General features: G+C 39.0%; 1 protein-coding gene across 1 annotated transcript in view; it reads right to left on the minus strand.

Moving 5' to 3' along the window:
• The window catches only part of JARID2 (jumonji and AT-rich interaction domain containing 2), a 149,994-nt gene that overhangs the window by 73,761 nt on the left and 57,423 nt on the right, over positions 1-18,810 (minus strand). Inside the window, exons 2-3 of the mRNA XM_083187885.1 lie at positions 9,349-9,484; positions 4,505-4,637 (exon numbers count right to left, since the gene is read on the minus strand). Coding sequence (XP_083044011.1) covers positions 4,505-4,637; positions 9,349-9,484 — 269 coding nt within the window. The remainder of the gene's footprint in view (positions 1-4,504; positions 4,638-9,348; positions 9,485-18,810) is intronic.

Genomic DNA, 18,810 nt, shown 5'->3' on the forward strand with positions numbered 1-18,810 from the left:
TATAAAGAGGCATGGCTGCAGGGGCTCTGAGGGAGCAATATAAAGAGGCATGGCTGCAGGGGCTCTGAGGGAGCAATATAAAGAGGCATGGCTGCAGGGGCTCTGAGGAAGTAATATAAAGAGGTATGGCTGAGGGGTCTCTGAGGCAGTAACATAAAGAGGCATGACTGGGGGTTCGTTAACAAATGGAATGCTTTATGAATTGGGATTATTATTGCGTCATAGCAATTGGGGGCACTACCGGGTGGCATATTATGAATTGGAAGCATTATAGCATATCATAGCAATTAGGGGGAATTACTATGTGACATTATGAATTGGGGACACTGGCTCACTCTTATGGGATGCATACTATGCCACAGAGCAAACTCAAATGTAAAATTCAAAATATGTCTATTCCAAGATATTTTATTCAGTTATTGCTGGTAGGCTAACAGTAAGGAAACATTTTAGGCATTCCATCTAGAATCTACTGTCTTGATACGCAACTCCAAGAAAAAAAAAAAAGATTATGCACCCCAGCAGTTAGTATTCTCTTTCTATCCACACAATGCTGCCCCATTACTTATATATTCAGAGGATATACAATATCCTGATAAAATCAGCTTATTTAATTTCCAGAATGAATCTTTAGCATATTCCACATTTCTACAACCTTAACCCTATTAGCTTTGGCAACGGCTGCGAAGGCGCACGTATGGCTCTTTTCCCGAGCAGCTAGGGGTCCCCAGACAGACTTCAGGAAAGGAATGAATATTAGCTTTTGACTGGCCATTTAGGGTTGATCCAACTGAAAAAGCAATTTCTGAGCCAGCATCTACACGCAGATTTCCACCATGTCATCAATTATACCATTTACATGGAGACAGCGATGAAAAGTCAGTCAACAATGCTTTTCACACATTCATCTAAGCTGAGAAATAAAAACGCTCAGTGGCACAATCAACTAATTGAATTATCAAACCCCAGACTGTATCCTTCACTGCAGCATATCAAATGGTACAAAGTGCCAAATATACTATTACAATCTGCCTTATCAGTACATAATACTGTAGCTTATGACAATTGTAATAGTCACTTTAGCAAATTGTCCATGTGTGAAATAAAATATCACCCAGGTCACATGACTAGGCATATTATAAATGAACAAACATTAGCAAAAAGGGAAAATAGGTAAAAGGGTCTTAAAAAGAAAAAAAGTATATGGTACAAACATAATTGCAGACAACAAAGCCTCTTTTGCTGTGTACATACCAGGTGATAGATTGTGAAATGATATAAACAATATTGATATTAGTGACCTATAGTGCAAAGAAATAAACCTATCACTAGGTATATATATTTATATATGGATTGCAACTAGGTATGTGCTCTCCATCCCTCTATGTCCTAAATTGCTACTGGACCCCACCACTAACTGAATAAATTCTGTACACCAATGGCTGATGGTATTCAATAAGGTGATACTTCCACCAGTATTCTCTTTCCATCCTCCCTCTTTGACCTGTCTGTACCAATGTCGTATGCTCTGTTTAACCATTAAGTGTTATGTATATTAACTGTTACTATGTTTTTATTTACAATATTACATCATGATTTACAGTTAAATCGGTTGACATGCCCCTGATGAAGTCATGGTTATGACGAAACGCATTGGGCTTTCTGCATTGACCGAATGATGTACAATAAAAATCTGCTGAAAACGATGCTGTATTAACATACCACAAAGAAGTATTTGTAAATGTATGCATTTGTGTGCCCTATTGGCGACTTTTATGTTATAACACTTTTATGTATTAAATATTCATTCGAATACAGTTGCTTGTTTACTTCAGCACCCTCTGAAACATTCTTTTTTTTTTTTATATGTATTTATATATTTATTTAATAAAATTTTGTGTACTTTCACGGCGCCAGTATCCTCACAGAGTATGGTCCTTTTTGAAACTTAAGAAGTTTGCAATAAGTCAAATGAATCAGCAGTATATTCCCATATTCTCCTGCAAGTAGGTGCAACTTTGTAGCTCTACAGCCTGGCAGTCACTGTTATACGCACTGAGCCTTGCTGAAAGTTGCACCTACTTACAAAGGCATATGGGAATAAATTGCTGATTCATTTGGCTAATTTCAAAGTTCTGATGTTTCAAAACGGACCATACTCTGGGCCAGATGCACTAAGCTTGAAAAAGTGATAAAACGGAGAGTGATAAAAAAAACAACTAATCAGCTCCTGTCTGACATTTTTCAAACCAAGCCTGTGACATGACACTTAGGAGCGTATTGGTTGATGATTTATCACTCTTCATTTTATCACTTTTTCAAGCTTAGTCCATCTGGCTCTCTGTGAGGATATGTAATGGTGTAATGATCTATTAATATGATCTATTATAAATGTGTTTATTATCTATGGTTTGGATTTTTATATAATGTTTGTATTTGACTGAATTTTATTAAAATATGTAAACTCAGGCACAGATGTAACCCCCCCCCCCCCCAATCTGTGCATGCAGCTCATTGTAGAGTATCCAGTTATCAATGCATGTACAGAGTGGGAGGTGGGCGCCATCACTGACCGATCAGTCAGTGTTTATGCACTTTATCGTTCCCCTGCAGCACCATCAATATAGTTAACGATATTGGCAGTGCCGGGAAATATAGGCACAAAACATGAGGAAATCCACAAATTACCAAATTGTAATTATTTTTTACAGCCATTTGTCCAACATAGAGGCAGGACTCAATTCATTCGGGCATGTTTAAATCATGTGAGCCAGATGGGTGATATTCCATGGGCAAGCGTTACTTACCGGACTTGATGCGCCCAAATGAATCAGCATTAGACATGTAAAGTGACAAAACCGTACAGAAGATTAGGCGCCCTAAAGCCTGACTGTGGGCAGATATCCGCTTGCCACCTCAGGAGGGTGTGAGTAGAAATAAATCGGCACCTGCAGAACTGGCACCCATGGGCACAAACAATTCAATAGCAGCCGGCATGCATCTATATGTGTGTACTGCATACATTATCCAAATTACAATTGGGATTTTTGTAGCTTTTCCTTAAGTCATAAAAGTTCACTCCGCTATAAAAAGCTACAACAGGTTGTAGTTGTTGTGGACTACAAGATATGAAAAGGCCTATATTGTATATTACGTTTGTACTTGCCTTAAATAATGCAAACCACAGACTCCGCATAATGAAGACAACATTTTTTTATCTGGGCTTTACCCAAATTACCATTCTATTTTGCTGGCCCCACAAATTTCTATGGGGAGAGTGAACTGCAAAATATTCTAAAGGTCTGAAAATGCTTTCCCTTTTGGAAGCTCGGCCTGACAGCTACAGCCATATACAGTGATTTAACTAAAATGGACAGCGTGTATTAGGTGGGCTGTGGCGAGAGTTCACTAATTAAGAAAAACTGGTGCGCCTCATACCAGGTCAGATGTGGCATTGGGAAAGTGCTGCTTTTATAAATGTAGACTGTTGCTGTACAGTACTTTTGTGTATTATACAATAAGCAACACACATTATATATTCGGACATGGCACTGATAAGATTTTATTGGCATACAAGGAGTAGCGCAGTGTGTTCATTAATACCCCTTTTAGACATACTACCCGGGATTTTAGTCAGGTTTACCCGGGATTTTCAACCCAGGTCACTCCCGGGATTTTAGTAACAGACCCCCTTTCACACTACACCTCAAATCCAGGAAAAACCCGGGTATACCCCTTTCACACATAAGCCAGGCTTTTCAAGCATTTCAGTGTTTCATCATTAAAATGGGACACGCCCTGGCAGCAAAAAAAAGCAACATGACATGTTTAAAACTGAAAAACCCGGGTAAACCCATTCAGACATAAGCCGGGTATTACACCCGGGAGTTAAATACCGGGAAAAACCCTGGTCAATTGCAGGTGCTCAGTATCCGGGAGTGAAATCCCGGGTATACCCTTTCAGACATACACTAGTCCCGGGTCTGGGCACGTTCATGTGAAAAAACCCGGGATTTTCGGGTATGTCTGAAAGGGGTATTATTTATCAGGAAACAGCTAGAGAACAGATTTATGTAAAAACAGTTTTGGTCTCCCTGCTACATGACCGTGGTTTATATTAGTGCTATAGGAAGAAAGGATGATAAATACAGAGACATTTCTTTGCCACCGAATTGATATGACAAATACAGCCGCATGTGTATATCTTATAGTGTTAGGAGTTAATTGGTGTCAAGCTTGTGTGGAGTTGAGCATTAGCAATTACACCCTTTGATGGTCACTTCTATCAACAAGAGATGTTCTGCTCAAGTTCCTTTAATTACCAGGAAGTATGCCTATCTAAACAAGAATGCTCTCACGGGGTCTTTACATCCTGAAGAGGGGCTTTTCATGTTTGAAAAAAGGAAAGATTATTATACTTAATGTAAAGAGGGCGCAGAGAATCCTCCATAGAAAAAGTGCCACATTAACATATAATAAGTGTGTTGAAATGATAATGACCGACCTTTTCCTCACTGGCCCATCTTCTGAATCTGAAGATGTCACACTATTGGTGTTTGAAGACCCTTGAGATGTGTCATCCTTCTCATTTTCAGAGGACTGGCCTGATCCGTTAGACTGGCCATTTAGAAGTAGACCTGTAAGAAGAGAATTAACATGAATTATTTATAAACAAGCACATCGTATTATTCAATTTGTATCACGTTATTTATCTAATACGATTATTATTATTATTTACAGTTGGTATAGACAGTTTATTACTTAGAGCACACAAGTTAGCATTCAAATTACCAAGAGTAAAGTAAAAAAAAATTCAAGGCTTACGTTAATAAAAAACAAACAAAAATGTAACTAATTCTCAAACAGCTAAACTCGTCCCTGCTTTCAGAGAATATGGTGTTCTATTGGTATATTGCTAACGGTGTAAATTGTGTAAAACTACATCAGATAAATATATATCATATACCCTATGTAGCTGTGAACAAATATAAAAAAATCTAGAGTTATGTGTAGCCACACATAGGTCCCATACACATTATGCAATATTGTACAGGATTGCAGCGATTAAGTTCAGTACGATATTGCATAATGTGTACACACGAGATGTTATGAGATAGTGGGAGAAATTTACTATGACGGACATTGTATTTCACATGGGATGTTGCTATGGGAAACCAATCATAGTTACATAGTAGATAAGGCTGAATAAAGACTTGTGTCCATAGAGTTCAACCTAGGTTTTAATAGATTTTCCCTGGAGATATAGATATATATATATATATATATATATATATATATATATATATATATATATTTCTGATATTTTTAAAGACAGGTTATGATGCTTATTTGTACCCTTGGATGTTTTTAACCAATAAATGTTTGTCCAACCTTATTTTAAACGTATTTAATGTGTCTGCCGACACCACTTCTCCAGGAAGAAAGTTTGACTGCCCTGACCGCAAATACATTTTTCCTTCTAAGGGAACGAAAGCTTCTTTCTTCTAATCTAAACTCGTTCCCACGTGTCCTAGATTCCTTCCTTGCAGTAAAAATCTACTTCTTATTTTGCACCTTCTAGAAGATAGATAGTAACTGATAACAACATCCCATCTAAAATAGAACTCCCATCTTAGTAACTTTCTTCCATTGTATGACAGTCCTGCGTGCAGGTTACATGGAAAGATATTGCTATGCATATATTATGAACTAACTTCTATGTCACATCGTATAGTGTGTCCATAAGATATCACATGTCCAGAAGAGCAAGGGAAATTGTATACAATATCTTATTGTATCTCATTATTCTAATGTGCAGATAGAACAATGGGGTATGATAAGATAAACCAGAAGTCAACCTACGGATCCCTTATAAAAACCCTATCTTGAGACTGTCTGATCAACCCTGAGGTAAAGACCGAAGAGTCTCAAAACATATTGGTATTTTAAGACAGTTTGAGCAGCTAACAGAGGAGAAAAAAAGGTAAGCACCCTGTATTCATTTTTTTTTTAAAAACGTCCACCAATCCGGACCTATGCACCTGTTTGTCTAATGAATGGTGCAAGGCCTACTTACTCTTCTCCATATAACCTGCAAACCTTTTAGAAATAGCTTTTTTAGAACAATGTATAGAGTGATTTTATAAGTACCTCCTGTAAAAATAAATTTGTTGAAAATTTTAAATCCATGAGGAATCTATACCAAAGGTAAAGGAAATAAACCTTTATATACAGGATAAAGCATCACCGCCACGTGAGTACCGCTACACCATTAAAAGATAGCTTGATGTGCTTTATCAACCCCCCTAAGAAGTGAGTGGGGTGCGCACTGGAATATTTTCTTCTCTCTACAAATAAAAATATACCTTTATATATACTCAGAGCCTACCTAATTCAAGTAAGTCGGGGAACGCTGATTCCCCTGACCGTGTTGTATAACCGACTACCTTAGAATCAACAGTACTGCAAATGGTATAGATTTTATTCTCACATCTACTCCAGGATCAAGGATTCCGATATAAGAAAGAGGAGGATGAGTAAGGAATCGTCGACAACAAGAACTACACCTAAGGGACGTATTATTCTATCCACCCCCGTACCCCATTCTTATACCGATTATCCCATCTAGATCATGGTACCGAGGAGAAGCGCTGTTAGACTAAACCCCTCTTCGTCATATTCTCTTACTGGGGGCCACTAGAGACAATGGGGCAGATGTATTAAGCCTGGCGAAGAGATAAACTGGAGATAAAGTGGAGAAAAAGTGGAAGGAGATAAAGCACCAGCCAATCAGCTTCCAACTGTCATATTTCAAACACAGCTGATTGGCTGGTGCATTATCTCCTTCCACATTTTCTCCACTTTATCTCCAGTTTATCTCTTCGCTAGGCTTAATACATCTGCCCCATTGCTACCAACTGCTGCACTCTTTATGAAGTGCACGGATCCTCCAAGAATCCTTGTTCACAGAGTAAATGCAGCCCATCCTTCTGTGGCTTTCCGTGATCCATGTTATAACATACATGACAAGCAACATTGGTGTACCAGCATTAAAGTCTGTGTGAAGATTAGTGCCAAGATACCAATAAATGCAGGCAGAAAATCTGTAATTACGCTCATAGGAAAAGGGAGGATTGGCTCTGTAATAAAAACCATTTAAAGAGCCTTTTATAGCAACAGTAACTTGATAGGCCTATGAAACAGAGATAATAATTCCTTTAGGCATGACTGGTTCCCTTTGTTAAACCACCTAATGATATTTATGTAACACAAATATTACAGGTTTCTGAACGCTACACAAACATTATTGAAAGGGCTATTTGGCACAAAGCTTCTAATTTTAACTGCTGTCATCGAGTCTACAAAAATGAATTTAGTATCCACAGAAGAGCAGTTAGGTCCTTTATTACCGGCAGTATTTTAGAATAAGACTGTAGATCAGAGCATTAACCAAAGGAAAGCCATTTGAAAGCTCAGAGCTCAAACATCTCTTTTTAAAATGCAGAATTTACATACACAGAAAATTATAAATACCCAGGCAAACCGCAAATAACCAGTCATTTTGCAACAACGCACCAATAACATCAACTTTGTCTAGCAGCAGTAAACAAGTATCGCATAAGCGGTTACACTGGGGTCAAAGGACAAAGAACAACATCAGAAATGTACTTCCTGGTGTATATCCACAAGCACTACAGCTCTGAAGATCAATCACTTCTTCACAATGCTGAACCACTGCTAATGCTGTAAACATGTTTATGTACTAAATTTATGAAAAAAGCCATGATGGTGATGGTTGGTTATCTCCATGTGAGGTGATCCAAGAAACAACATGGCCTACTCTAGTATGAATAAATTGCTTTCATGTACTGTATGTAAGAGGACCTATTTTGTATCAGCTGACAGAACAATGGCATGTGTCTGGGAAAGTCAATTCAAGGTTGGTAAATTAATAAAAAACAGGTAAAGTGAAATATCTGCTTGTCCGGTCATAGGATTAGTGAATTGGAACCCTACAAAAAAAATCTACTTTGGCATCAAATGTATAAAAGTTTGAGGTTGCAATGCTTATATTTTGGAGCTCGGATATGTAGAAATTCAATGATTTTCCCAGAACGATTTGTATTATAGACTCAGCGATGTAGCATCAGAATGCTCAGCAAATCTCCCTGTCACATCTAAAAGGCAAAATCAAGGCCAAATACGATCAGTTTACCTGCCTACTACTACTATTACTCCAACGGCATGAGGAGAATGGAGGTGGAAATTTACTAAAACTTCTAAAAATGAAAATATGTGATGTCGCCTATAGCAACCAATCAGATTAGTTCTAGACAGACAGATGCGGATTGTGTTTTATCGCTCGTTGACAAATGAGCCCCTTTAATTATTCACATCAATACTCACTTCATGATTGTTATTCCCACCATCATGAGCTTTGACAGCACTGCAAACGAGCTGCAGAGCATACTAACCATCACACATTCACTGTATTATTAGTCTAATGAAAATTGGATTGAAGAAAGCATAAATAATGGTTATAGATCTGTTATTTCCACTTTTACAAGGCTACAGATTTACTGGCAGAGGATGAATTATGCGAGTACTGTACAGCGACACCACCACCCAGCACATAAAAAGTACTAGGTTGCCAATTAATTTAAAGAGACTGCACATAGGAAGATCTGCGATACAGAAAGAAGCACAGGAAAGAAATAAAAGCAGGATTGTATTCTGCAGCTTTAAGACCGACATCATTCCTTTGTTACAGCTGCTGCAAACTAGGGAGCCAGACAAGTGTGTCTGCACTATGTTATAGTAACCAAGGGGATAGTTTGTGGCTCCACTTTACAATACTGTTTCGCTGACAAGAGCTCCATAAATCTCTGTATGTAAATACTACCAGAGTCCCTGAAATAATGCATACATTCCACTGTGCTTAAATGGTAATAGGTGTTGGCAGAAACTTTGCACTGATTGATGACTAGCGGGATTGCTTATTTATGCTGAGCCAAACATGAGGACAAAATAACTTGGTCCAGAATACTCATCTCTCTACTGCGGTTACCTCCGAGGGTAATTCAGGTCAGCAGTGGGTCTAACACAAGTTTAAAGAGAGAGAGAGAAGAATGGCTACATATCAAAACCTGAAATCTTACCTTATGTCTGCAGTGAGAACTGAAGAATATAGAATACAGGTATTTTCTTTTGAAGGCTTGTACAGCAACATATCACCAAACACCATCTGCATTAATAATCTTATGTCTCTGCTTAGTTTAAATAATGAACATAATTCCGGATAAATGTAATTGCAAACACAATAGTTATAAGATAACATGATAAACTCACCTTTAGGAGTTTTGAAGCTCCCATTAATACAGTCATCGCTTTGTCTCTTTTGCGCAGTCTTAAACTCTTTGAGAGATAAGTATAGCACCTTACGCACCACCCTTTCTTCTGACCATGGGATTCCATCACTGTCATCCTGTAAAAAAAGACAAATACATTTTTAACCTTCATATAATTATAGTAAATACAGTAAACTCAGATTTCTTTACTCAAAGTATCATGTCAAGTTTGTCTACATTAGGAGAAAAAAAATAGTTCTTCAAACATTACAATATTTATGCACTGCAGTTTATAAAATGAACACCCACAATGAATAAACTGTATTAGGTATCACATTATAAGGGGAGAAGATATCCATTATTGGGAGAGAATACAAATCTCTCAGGCACCACTATAATTAATAGGCATTCGCCAGAGCAGATCAGTTGTTCTGGGAACCCATTAATTATTGCACTTGTCTTGCTCAAAAGGAATTTAATTTAGCCTTGTAAAGTGTATAAAGCCCCGTATACATGGTGATATATCGGCTAATGGACAATTTTGAGAAACCAATTTTAACTAGATGCACAAGAGATTTTGTCTAAGTAATGACAGTCTATGATCTAGTCAAAATTGCCTATCTATGCTAAGCAAGCTATGCTAGACAATATTGACTAAGCAGGAGAAATGCTGGGAGATTTTGACTACACTACTTGTGTACACCCCTTTAGAGCGGCCAAACAGCTTCTAACTAGCATATCACAGGCTTGTCTAGAAAAATGACAGGAGCTGATTTTTTGTTTTGGGCAACACCTCTGTGTTCGCTCTCCAAGGATTGATACATCTCCAAGTTTGCATCACTTAAGATGCATCTCACATTATTATTTTCCATTTATTCACTAGTGTAGTAAATCTCTACAAATCAGTAGACTGCTCATCTTTGTACAAGTCAGACCCCATACTAGTTTGGATAAGCTGGAGAACCTTATAAATAAGTATGTTCCTGCCATCACTTTACATCACACAAATCAGCACATGTTGCATCTTACTTCAGAAATGTTACTTTAATATTTAGAGTTCTATATCTGTGGCTTATAACAGTACTGAAAAGTTGGGGCAGCACGGACGGTGTAATGGTTATCATTACTGCCTCACAGCACTGAGGTCATGGGTTCGATACCCACCGTGGCTAACTGTGCGGAGTTTGTATATTCTCGCCCTGCTTGTGTGGGTTTATTCCGGGTACTCAGGTTTCCTCCCACAATCCAAAAATATACTGGTAGGTTAATTCACTTCGAACAAAAATGAACCCTAGAATGTCTGTGTGTGCGTGTACATGTGGTAGGGAATATAGATTGAAAGCTCCACTGGGGCAGGGAATGATGTGACTGTTCAACTATACTCTGTAAAGCGCTGCGGAATATGTATATAAAGAAACTGTTAATAAATAAATAAAAACAGTTAATACAGTTTCTTTAAATATAGGTCAAAACTATACACTTCACCGCTTAACCTTTGATTATGCATATACACTGCTACCAAGCCAGGAGGGGTGATCACATTATGTAACAACGTGCTCATTGTTAGCTCATAACCCCACAATCTAACCTAAACTTCTGGCTTTGGCAGAAGTCCAAGCTCTGTGTTGTGTCCTCACTTGTCAAGTGATCTCTGACTCTAGAGTCCTCTCAATCAGCAAGGGAAAATGTATTAGGAATTGCGTATTCAGCACACAGATAACCAGCTGCAAATCATTCAGTAGCCATTCCTACATATTGGTACACAAAGTCTTCTTAGGAAACAGGTATTTGATGATGGTTTTTTATTTTTTAAGTACAATACTGCCTCAAAGAGATGTAGGGCCAGATGTAATGTAGTGCCAGTCTGGCGGCCACGCGAGGTGCCGGCCTAACAGAAAGGTTTTTTTTTTTTTCTATCGGGGCAGTCATTTACATGGCACAGCCACTGGACTCGCATTGCATTACATCTGGCCTATGATGTCACAACACATTACCCCAGGGCACAATTACAGGAAATGATTGCTGTACTGACACCAACAAGAGGGCTCGATCCAATCAGGTGTGATAAACTCACACCAGCGAATAATCACTGCACACTTTGAAGGCTGCCTGAAATCACACAAAATGGCTCGGAGTAATTCTGTGCGATTTTGAGCTAATAATGTTTCACGTGGAGTGCGAATTCGAGCGCTTTGTGTGCGCTGTACACAATATCATCTTTATCACAGAAATTCCCAGCAAACTACCCAAATTCTGTTCAGGAAGAGGCTTTGGGCAATTCAAATGACAAGTGATGTGGGAGTGATCTCTGTACACCACTATACCTACATACAAGCTCTTCCTCTGTTAATCATTTACAAGCCCTACGCTCAGTCCCTAAGGAAGCCCGAAGATTAGATGAAGGATAAAACACACAAATTAAATATGAAGAGCGCATACAGTGGTCACATGCAACCCATGTCCTTACACCACTGGCTAAGCACAACATTACAAAAGGCTTTTATAGGAAACAGTCACATCCATACATACTGCTGTGCACAGGAACTTATTCAGATCAAAGACAACCTGAAATATATAACAAATAATAAGTAAATAGGGGAATGGAGCCTAGCCACATAGTTACAGATACTATCTTGTCAAATTATATTTCCTGTTTGCTGGGTAGTGTGTGGCTACCAAAGGACATAGAAAGATCAAACAACTTTTTTTTTTTTAAATGTGCTCATATAACTCTACAAACTTGTCATTGTTACTGAAAAAATTGGACCAATATGTGCAGCTTAAATATCATCTGTTTCAAGATGCAATAAGCGGATGTGCAATCCTTGGATAATATGTTCATCAGATTAATTGGAATCATTCGTGTGCAGGGTCAAAGCCGACTGATCGAACATGGACTGCAGTTACACATGTGCTTATTACAAGATTGCCTGCCATCCCGGGTGCGGCAGGAGGCTTCCTGTTTTTAGAGCAACTCTTGCAGCCCCGGAGGGGTAGGTGGCGTTGTTTGCCTAGCGGGTATGACGACGGGGCCTTTTGATATAGCTTAGAGGACATTAAAACGCAATTGAGCTACTCAGACTAAATCAGATCTGGACATGAGTAAGATTTTGGTCATAGCGGTAATTGAAGAGACACTGAATAGGCAAATTACCATTTTCAATCTATATTATATATGTCTAGTGTCTGTGTGTCTCCGAATCCCTGCCATCTGTTGGCAGCAAGTGAAACTACATCTACTAGCTTTGGAAGCATTTGCTTGCCCCATCAGATGCCATCTTGTGGGTTAGGAGTAGATTCAATTTAGCAGAATAAGGGCAAACAGGTTCTGTATGCTTGTGTTACATGAATATTTGCCCACTCTGGGCCTAATTCACATTTGTATGCAACAGAGCGGATATCAGCGGACAGCGCATGTGTTACAATCACAATGTGCATGTGCAAAGGTGCTGTTGCAATCTTGATCATAATGAGGAATTCATGGAGAAGAGACCGTTTGGCAGTAGGAACGGTTAGAAAGGCTCAAGCATGTCATAGCCATTTTCCTGGAGTGTATCAGCCATCGGCTGCAAGCTTGTATGTTCAAAACATGGCATTTGTGTTGCTACTGCTGTGTCCAGTCTGCGTAGCCCTAGTGCTACTCTTAACCTCGATGTTCTTTGTTTAAATGTGAATGCACTTCAAATGTGTGAATGAGTTTGCGAATGCTAGAAAGTAAGCACTTGTAGCACTAAGTACTGTAGCCTAGAAAAATCGCAGATTGCTTACAAACAAAAATTAGGCCCTTTATGTAAGGCCCATAGCGATATCGATGCGTGGCCCCAAACCAGCTTGCTGGATAAATCTAGCCAGATCACTTAGCAAGAGACAGCACATCACCCGTGCTTGTAGGCCCCATAACTGTTCACTTCTCTTCAAAAACTTTTAACTTCCAGACACAAATGAGGACAAAATATTGTTTCCTTTCTTATCTGTATGTATATGCATATATACACACAAACGCACATACAGGGGGTCGGTTCAATAAGTAGTAAGTTGAGAATGCCGGCACTCGCAAGTGCCAGTACCAACAATTTTTAACTTAAGTTCCTCCTGGAGATGCTGTTGCTATTGCTTAAACCTCAGAAGGTATGCCAGCAGAAATCCACTACTCTGAATTCATGGCGCACTGATTAGAATAGCTGCGGTAGCTCGCTCCCGGTAGACGGGTATATAGATATACCGGACGATACTGTAGGTCAACTTATATTTAAAGAAACTGATACATTGGGTACATAGACAGGAGTTTGCTAGTGACAGTGGTCATACCTGTCTGGTTGACGTTAGCAGAAGTTTATGTTTAACTGTAAGGGGTAAATTAACTTAATGGCGGCTTGCCTAAGCCCGAAATATAAAAAGACAATGATATTGAAAACAAAACACAGCAAGTTCTGCTTTTAATATCAATGACGTTTTACATTTCAGGCATGAGATGCAGCAGGTCTCTATATTGAAAAAGAAAGGGTTACAAAAACAGGACTATGTAAAAACTGCACTTTTATTATGGGATCCAGATGTTTGGTCGAATATGTATAGGTTGGCAGCTAGTAGGCCGAAACTAAAAGGTAGTTACAGCAGTGGTGGTCACATGAAAAGGTCAACATGAGTTTTTCACAATTTTTTTTTAGACTTTTTTAAATATCCACGGAGACTGACTGGGAACTCCAGAAGAAAAAAGAAATGTTAACCTTCTTTGATCCAAACCCCTTATTATAGACTGAATCAAAGCATGGATTGTAAATGAGCAATTAATATATAGTATTGTATGGGAAACTCACATATTACTTCCTACCTACTTTTTCTCACCGCTTTGGTAGGCTGAATGCTAAAATGGTGTGTGTCCCGCCTCCCGCTGCAACTAAATTGCCCCATCAGATGCCATCTTGTGGCAGCGACAGGAAAATACAACTAAATTCTTCCCATCCGAGTTTGATTCATGGTTGACTGCAAATTGGCCATTTATGCTTCTACAATGTGTATATTCACCCAAATGCAAAGTTGTATGCATTCTGCCATGTGGCTGCCCCCAGCACCTACAATTGGTTTGCTTCTCTAGCAGTCATGGCAACACTTTTGAATTGTGGATAAAATATTTCAAAAATGAGAATCTGGCTATGTACAGAAGACAGTAAGGCCGGTTGTAAAAGATAAAACCAAAAGACACCAAACCTAGGATTTCATTTATTACTACAGAATCGAGACAAGAGGCACTTCTAACACTGCTGTTAAAATTGGATTAGGCGGCTACAGGAAAACAATTTTTGGCAGAGCACAACTGTGACAAATCCTGAGCATTCTGACCACCAGCTGAGTCTTCTTAAAAATAAGTTGGGCAGCAGCCAAGTCGTCTTTGTGGAGTCTCAGCTTGTCAGGCTTCTTAGGCAGTAGTCAAGGCAGTCGCATGTGCAGTCACATCTTTAGACTGAAGGATTTTACGTAACTCAGGACAAAAAGGAAAAAAAACTGGTGTATTACATAAGAGTTACTTGTAGGCAACAAAACGTCAAAAACTGAAATCCCACGCACAAGATACGATCTGAGAATATTCGTCAAAATAGATGTATTTATATGCAGAAAGGACAACTTGCACTCAGATATTATGCAACTGACAAAGTATGTAGTCAACCTAATCTTAAACTGGGCACACACCGTGGATGATATTCATAAATATTTACAGATTCAGGTCTGACCCTTTTTCACTATAGACTGTTCAATCTCGCGAGAAAAGGCCTCACCGACAAATGCAGTCCTGAAATAAATTAGTATTATGTATGACAAATTTTCTCTGGCATATCAAAAACGAACAGTTTTGTTTTTTTAATAGAGGGCTAAGTATAAACTGGTATCCAGTACATCACCCCCCATGTGTATCTTTCAGTCAACTGAAAATTCTATTTCACGTGCTAATTATATTTGGACATTGGCTGGGCATGGAAGGGGTGATGTGTGTGTGTGTGTGTGTGTGTGTGTGTGTGTGTGTGTGTGTGTGGGGGGGGGGGGGGGGGTTAGTCTTGACATTAATAATAAAGTCCACTTGGTACTTATGTAATATCTGGGCTCCCATTTTTCTTATGAGACCGCGTCTGCTCGCCACGCTTGCCACACTATATAAAATCAACTCCATGCGTAGTTGGATAGTAGAGGTATGAAAAAAATGGAGTGCATTTAACATGGGAGCCCAGATAATACATAAGTACCGTCCACTTTTATCTTTTGTAGTCTAACTAATAACTTGCTCCAGTATAGGAAAAACAATTGTACTATAGTTCTAAAGATGAAAGCCTAGATTTCTATTATCCCACACTATCAAATGTAAATCTCAAGAGAAAAATGCATAAAATATGCTCTTTATAAAATTTTAAATAACCACTTTAATGTTTTTACTCTACATGCTGACCTCACTCTTCAGTACAGTTGCCATGGTTTGGCTTCCATTCCCCACAATCTCTTTATCTACCCCCAGAGCTCTGCTGTTAGGATTATTAAACATTAATAAAGTGATCACAGTGCAAAAATGTATATCAAACTGATTAGCATAGTGGTGCTGGTGGCATTAACCAAGCAAGCAATAAAAGTGTAGTTCTGTACATATACGCACGCGCTCCCTTAATGAATGTAACATGCCAGAATGGTTCATATAGACAAATGCAAACAAAATTGTGGTTTGCAAATTTGGTATAGTATACTTAGTACAGTAATGACCATTAATGTGTGTCAGCTAGAGTATAATCACACATTATCGTCAGCAGCACTTTTTAAACAGTCAGAACATTCCCTCCCCTTCCCAGCCTGCTGTGGATTTAAAAAGTCTGCTGATGTAAGGGATATGGAGATGCTGGCTCCTACCTGTGAATAATAAAACTATGCATAGAAGCATTTAACATGGAAAGGAACGGGTAACCAATCCGGTTAATGGTGAGATCTAGAACAAAACAAATGTTAGATAAGACCGTGCTGCTAGCTGAGTGCATGTCACCATATAAGCCTGTGCCAATTTTAGCTACAGACTATTCAGCACAAAGCTAAATGATATTTGCTGCTCTACTTCCCATGTATATGGCTCAGAATTGCAGGCGGTCACATGTGGTGGAGAGGAGATTAGGCTGTACTGAGATCACACATTGCAAGGAAAAAGATGTCTGCTTATTGCATTAGTCCCCAGCACCAGCTTTTTTCTCTATATGGATGTATGCTACATTTATCTCTTCTGTTCAAAATGTCAGCGCAGCATTTGGAGTTTCCAACAAAAGAATACATAAGGGCTGCAAACCACGTTTCTCCTTAAAAATATATATATATATATATATATATATATATATATATATATATATATATATATATATATATATATATATATATATATATATATATATATATATTATATAATCTAATGGATGCCTCCACTGCGCTATCGAAACACTGGGGTTGATTTACTTGAGAGGCTTTAGTTTACAAGGTCAGAACCTGCTATACTAATAGTTACAACTGGGGGATGTTTCCAGCCTGACTTGGAAGTTAAGAAATGCAATCAGCTCCATGCCGGTCACGGGTGCCGGACGGGATCCCGACAGTCATTTACCCGACGTCGGGTTCCCAACTGTCAAAATGCCGACAGCCGGGTGCCCGACAGACACCCGCTATTTTCCCTCGTGGGGGTCCACGACCCCCATAGAGGGAGAATAGAATAGGTGGCTCGCATAGCGAGCCACCGTGCCCGCAGCGTGGCGAGCCCAGCGAGCCCACAAGGGTCTTTTTTGCGCTCGCCATGCTGTCTGACTCCGGGCAGTCGGGATCCCGACTGTCGGAGTCCCATACCACACCCGCCGGTCACAGCAACTAATATGTGCATCCATTTCTCATTACAAACCTTTAAGCACTAGTGGTATTCTGGTGATTCTGATCAAACACACAGATGTGTGAGGGTCATAAATATCAAAGTCATAACAAAAATCCAGAGTGAGGTGAAAAGGGCTCTTAAAAATACATACATACATATACACACTTCCCAGGTTGGGGTGCAGTGGCCTGTGACCACACACTCTAGTAAATACAAATACAGAGGGCCCAGCACTATCTATCTATCTATCTATCTATGTGGGTACAGAATGAGGCCACTCTCCAGACTGAAGAAATTTTCAAATACTGCTTTTTATTTATTCACGCTGCCACACCATTTGGTCAACGTTTCGGCTCTTTGAGCCTTTGTCAAGACATGTGAACAGCCATCAGTGCATACATCTCATGAAATAGACATCTTGAGATGTATAATAGCAAGGTGTACGCCATTTGCCGCGTGATAGATAGATATATATATATATATATATATATATATATATATATATATATACACACACACACACACACACACATACATACATACATATACACACACACATATATATAATTAGATGGGGAAGGGTTGCTGCCATACGAGTTGTGTTTAGCTTTACATATGAATAGATACCTATACAGTATAGGTCATTGGTACATCCTCATCTAGAGTACGGTGTTCAGTTCTGGAGACAATATCTCCAGAATGATATAAATAGATTAGAGACTGTACAAAGAAGAGCAACTAAAATGGTGCATGGTCTACATCACAAAAAAATTACCTGGAAAGACTAAAATATCTTAATATGTATACTTTAGAGCAGAGAAGGGAAAAGGGGGACATGATAGAAACTTTCAAATATATCAAGGGTTTTAACAAGGTACAGGTGGGAGACATGATTCTTAACAGGAAGAGGAACAGAACACGAGGACAAGCACTGACACTAGAGGGAGGAAGATTCAGGGGAAATTTGAGGATGAACTACTTCACAGAAAGAGTAGTAGATAAGTGGAATAGCCTCCCATCAGAGGTGGTAGAGGCAAATACAGTAGAGAAATTTAAACATGCTTGGGATAGGCATATTGATATCCTTACAAAGAAATAAGGATCAAATATGGTTTGAGGTAACATGTTTAAAAAAAGGGACAGCCAAGTGGTTCTTATCTGCCGTCAAATTGTAGGTTTCTTACAGTAAACAGAAAAAAGCAAATCTATGAGAAATAGCAAAGATTTTAGGCTCGCATACTAGTACCACAGTGACATTGGTTTGCAATGAAAATGGTTTCAGAAAACTATCCGAGCTCTTGCAAACAAGCATGAAATCAGCCAATTAAAGCCAAATAGGAGAGATGGAATTTTAGTCACGTAATCAACATGTGGAGCAGTTAGAGAAAGCTCAGAACGAAACAAAAGTGAGTGTGGTGAGGGAGGGACGGAAGCATCTGTGGCAATTACAGAGTCGGGAGATTGGAGGCAAGCTGGATTCTGCTGAGGGAATAGGCTTTGTGTATATTTCCACAAGTCCAGCACAGGCTGCACAGTGGGAAAGAAGACTTTTCACACCACCATGTATACAGGTGCAGACACACAAAC

The sequence above is a fragment of the Crinia signifera genome, chromosome 5, assembly GCF_055691185.1.
Source record: "Crinia signifera chromosome 5, ASM5569118v1, whole genome shotgun sequence".
Lineage (NCBI taxonomy): Eukaryota > Metazoa > Chordata > Amphibia > Anura > Myobatrachidae > Crinia > Crinia signifera.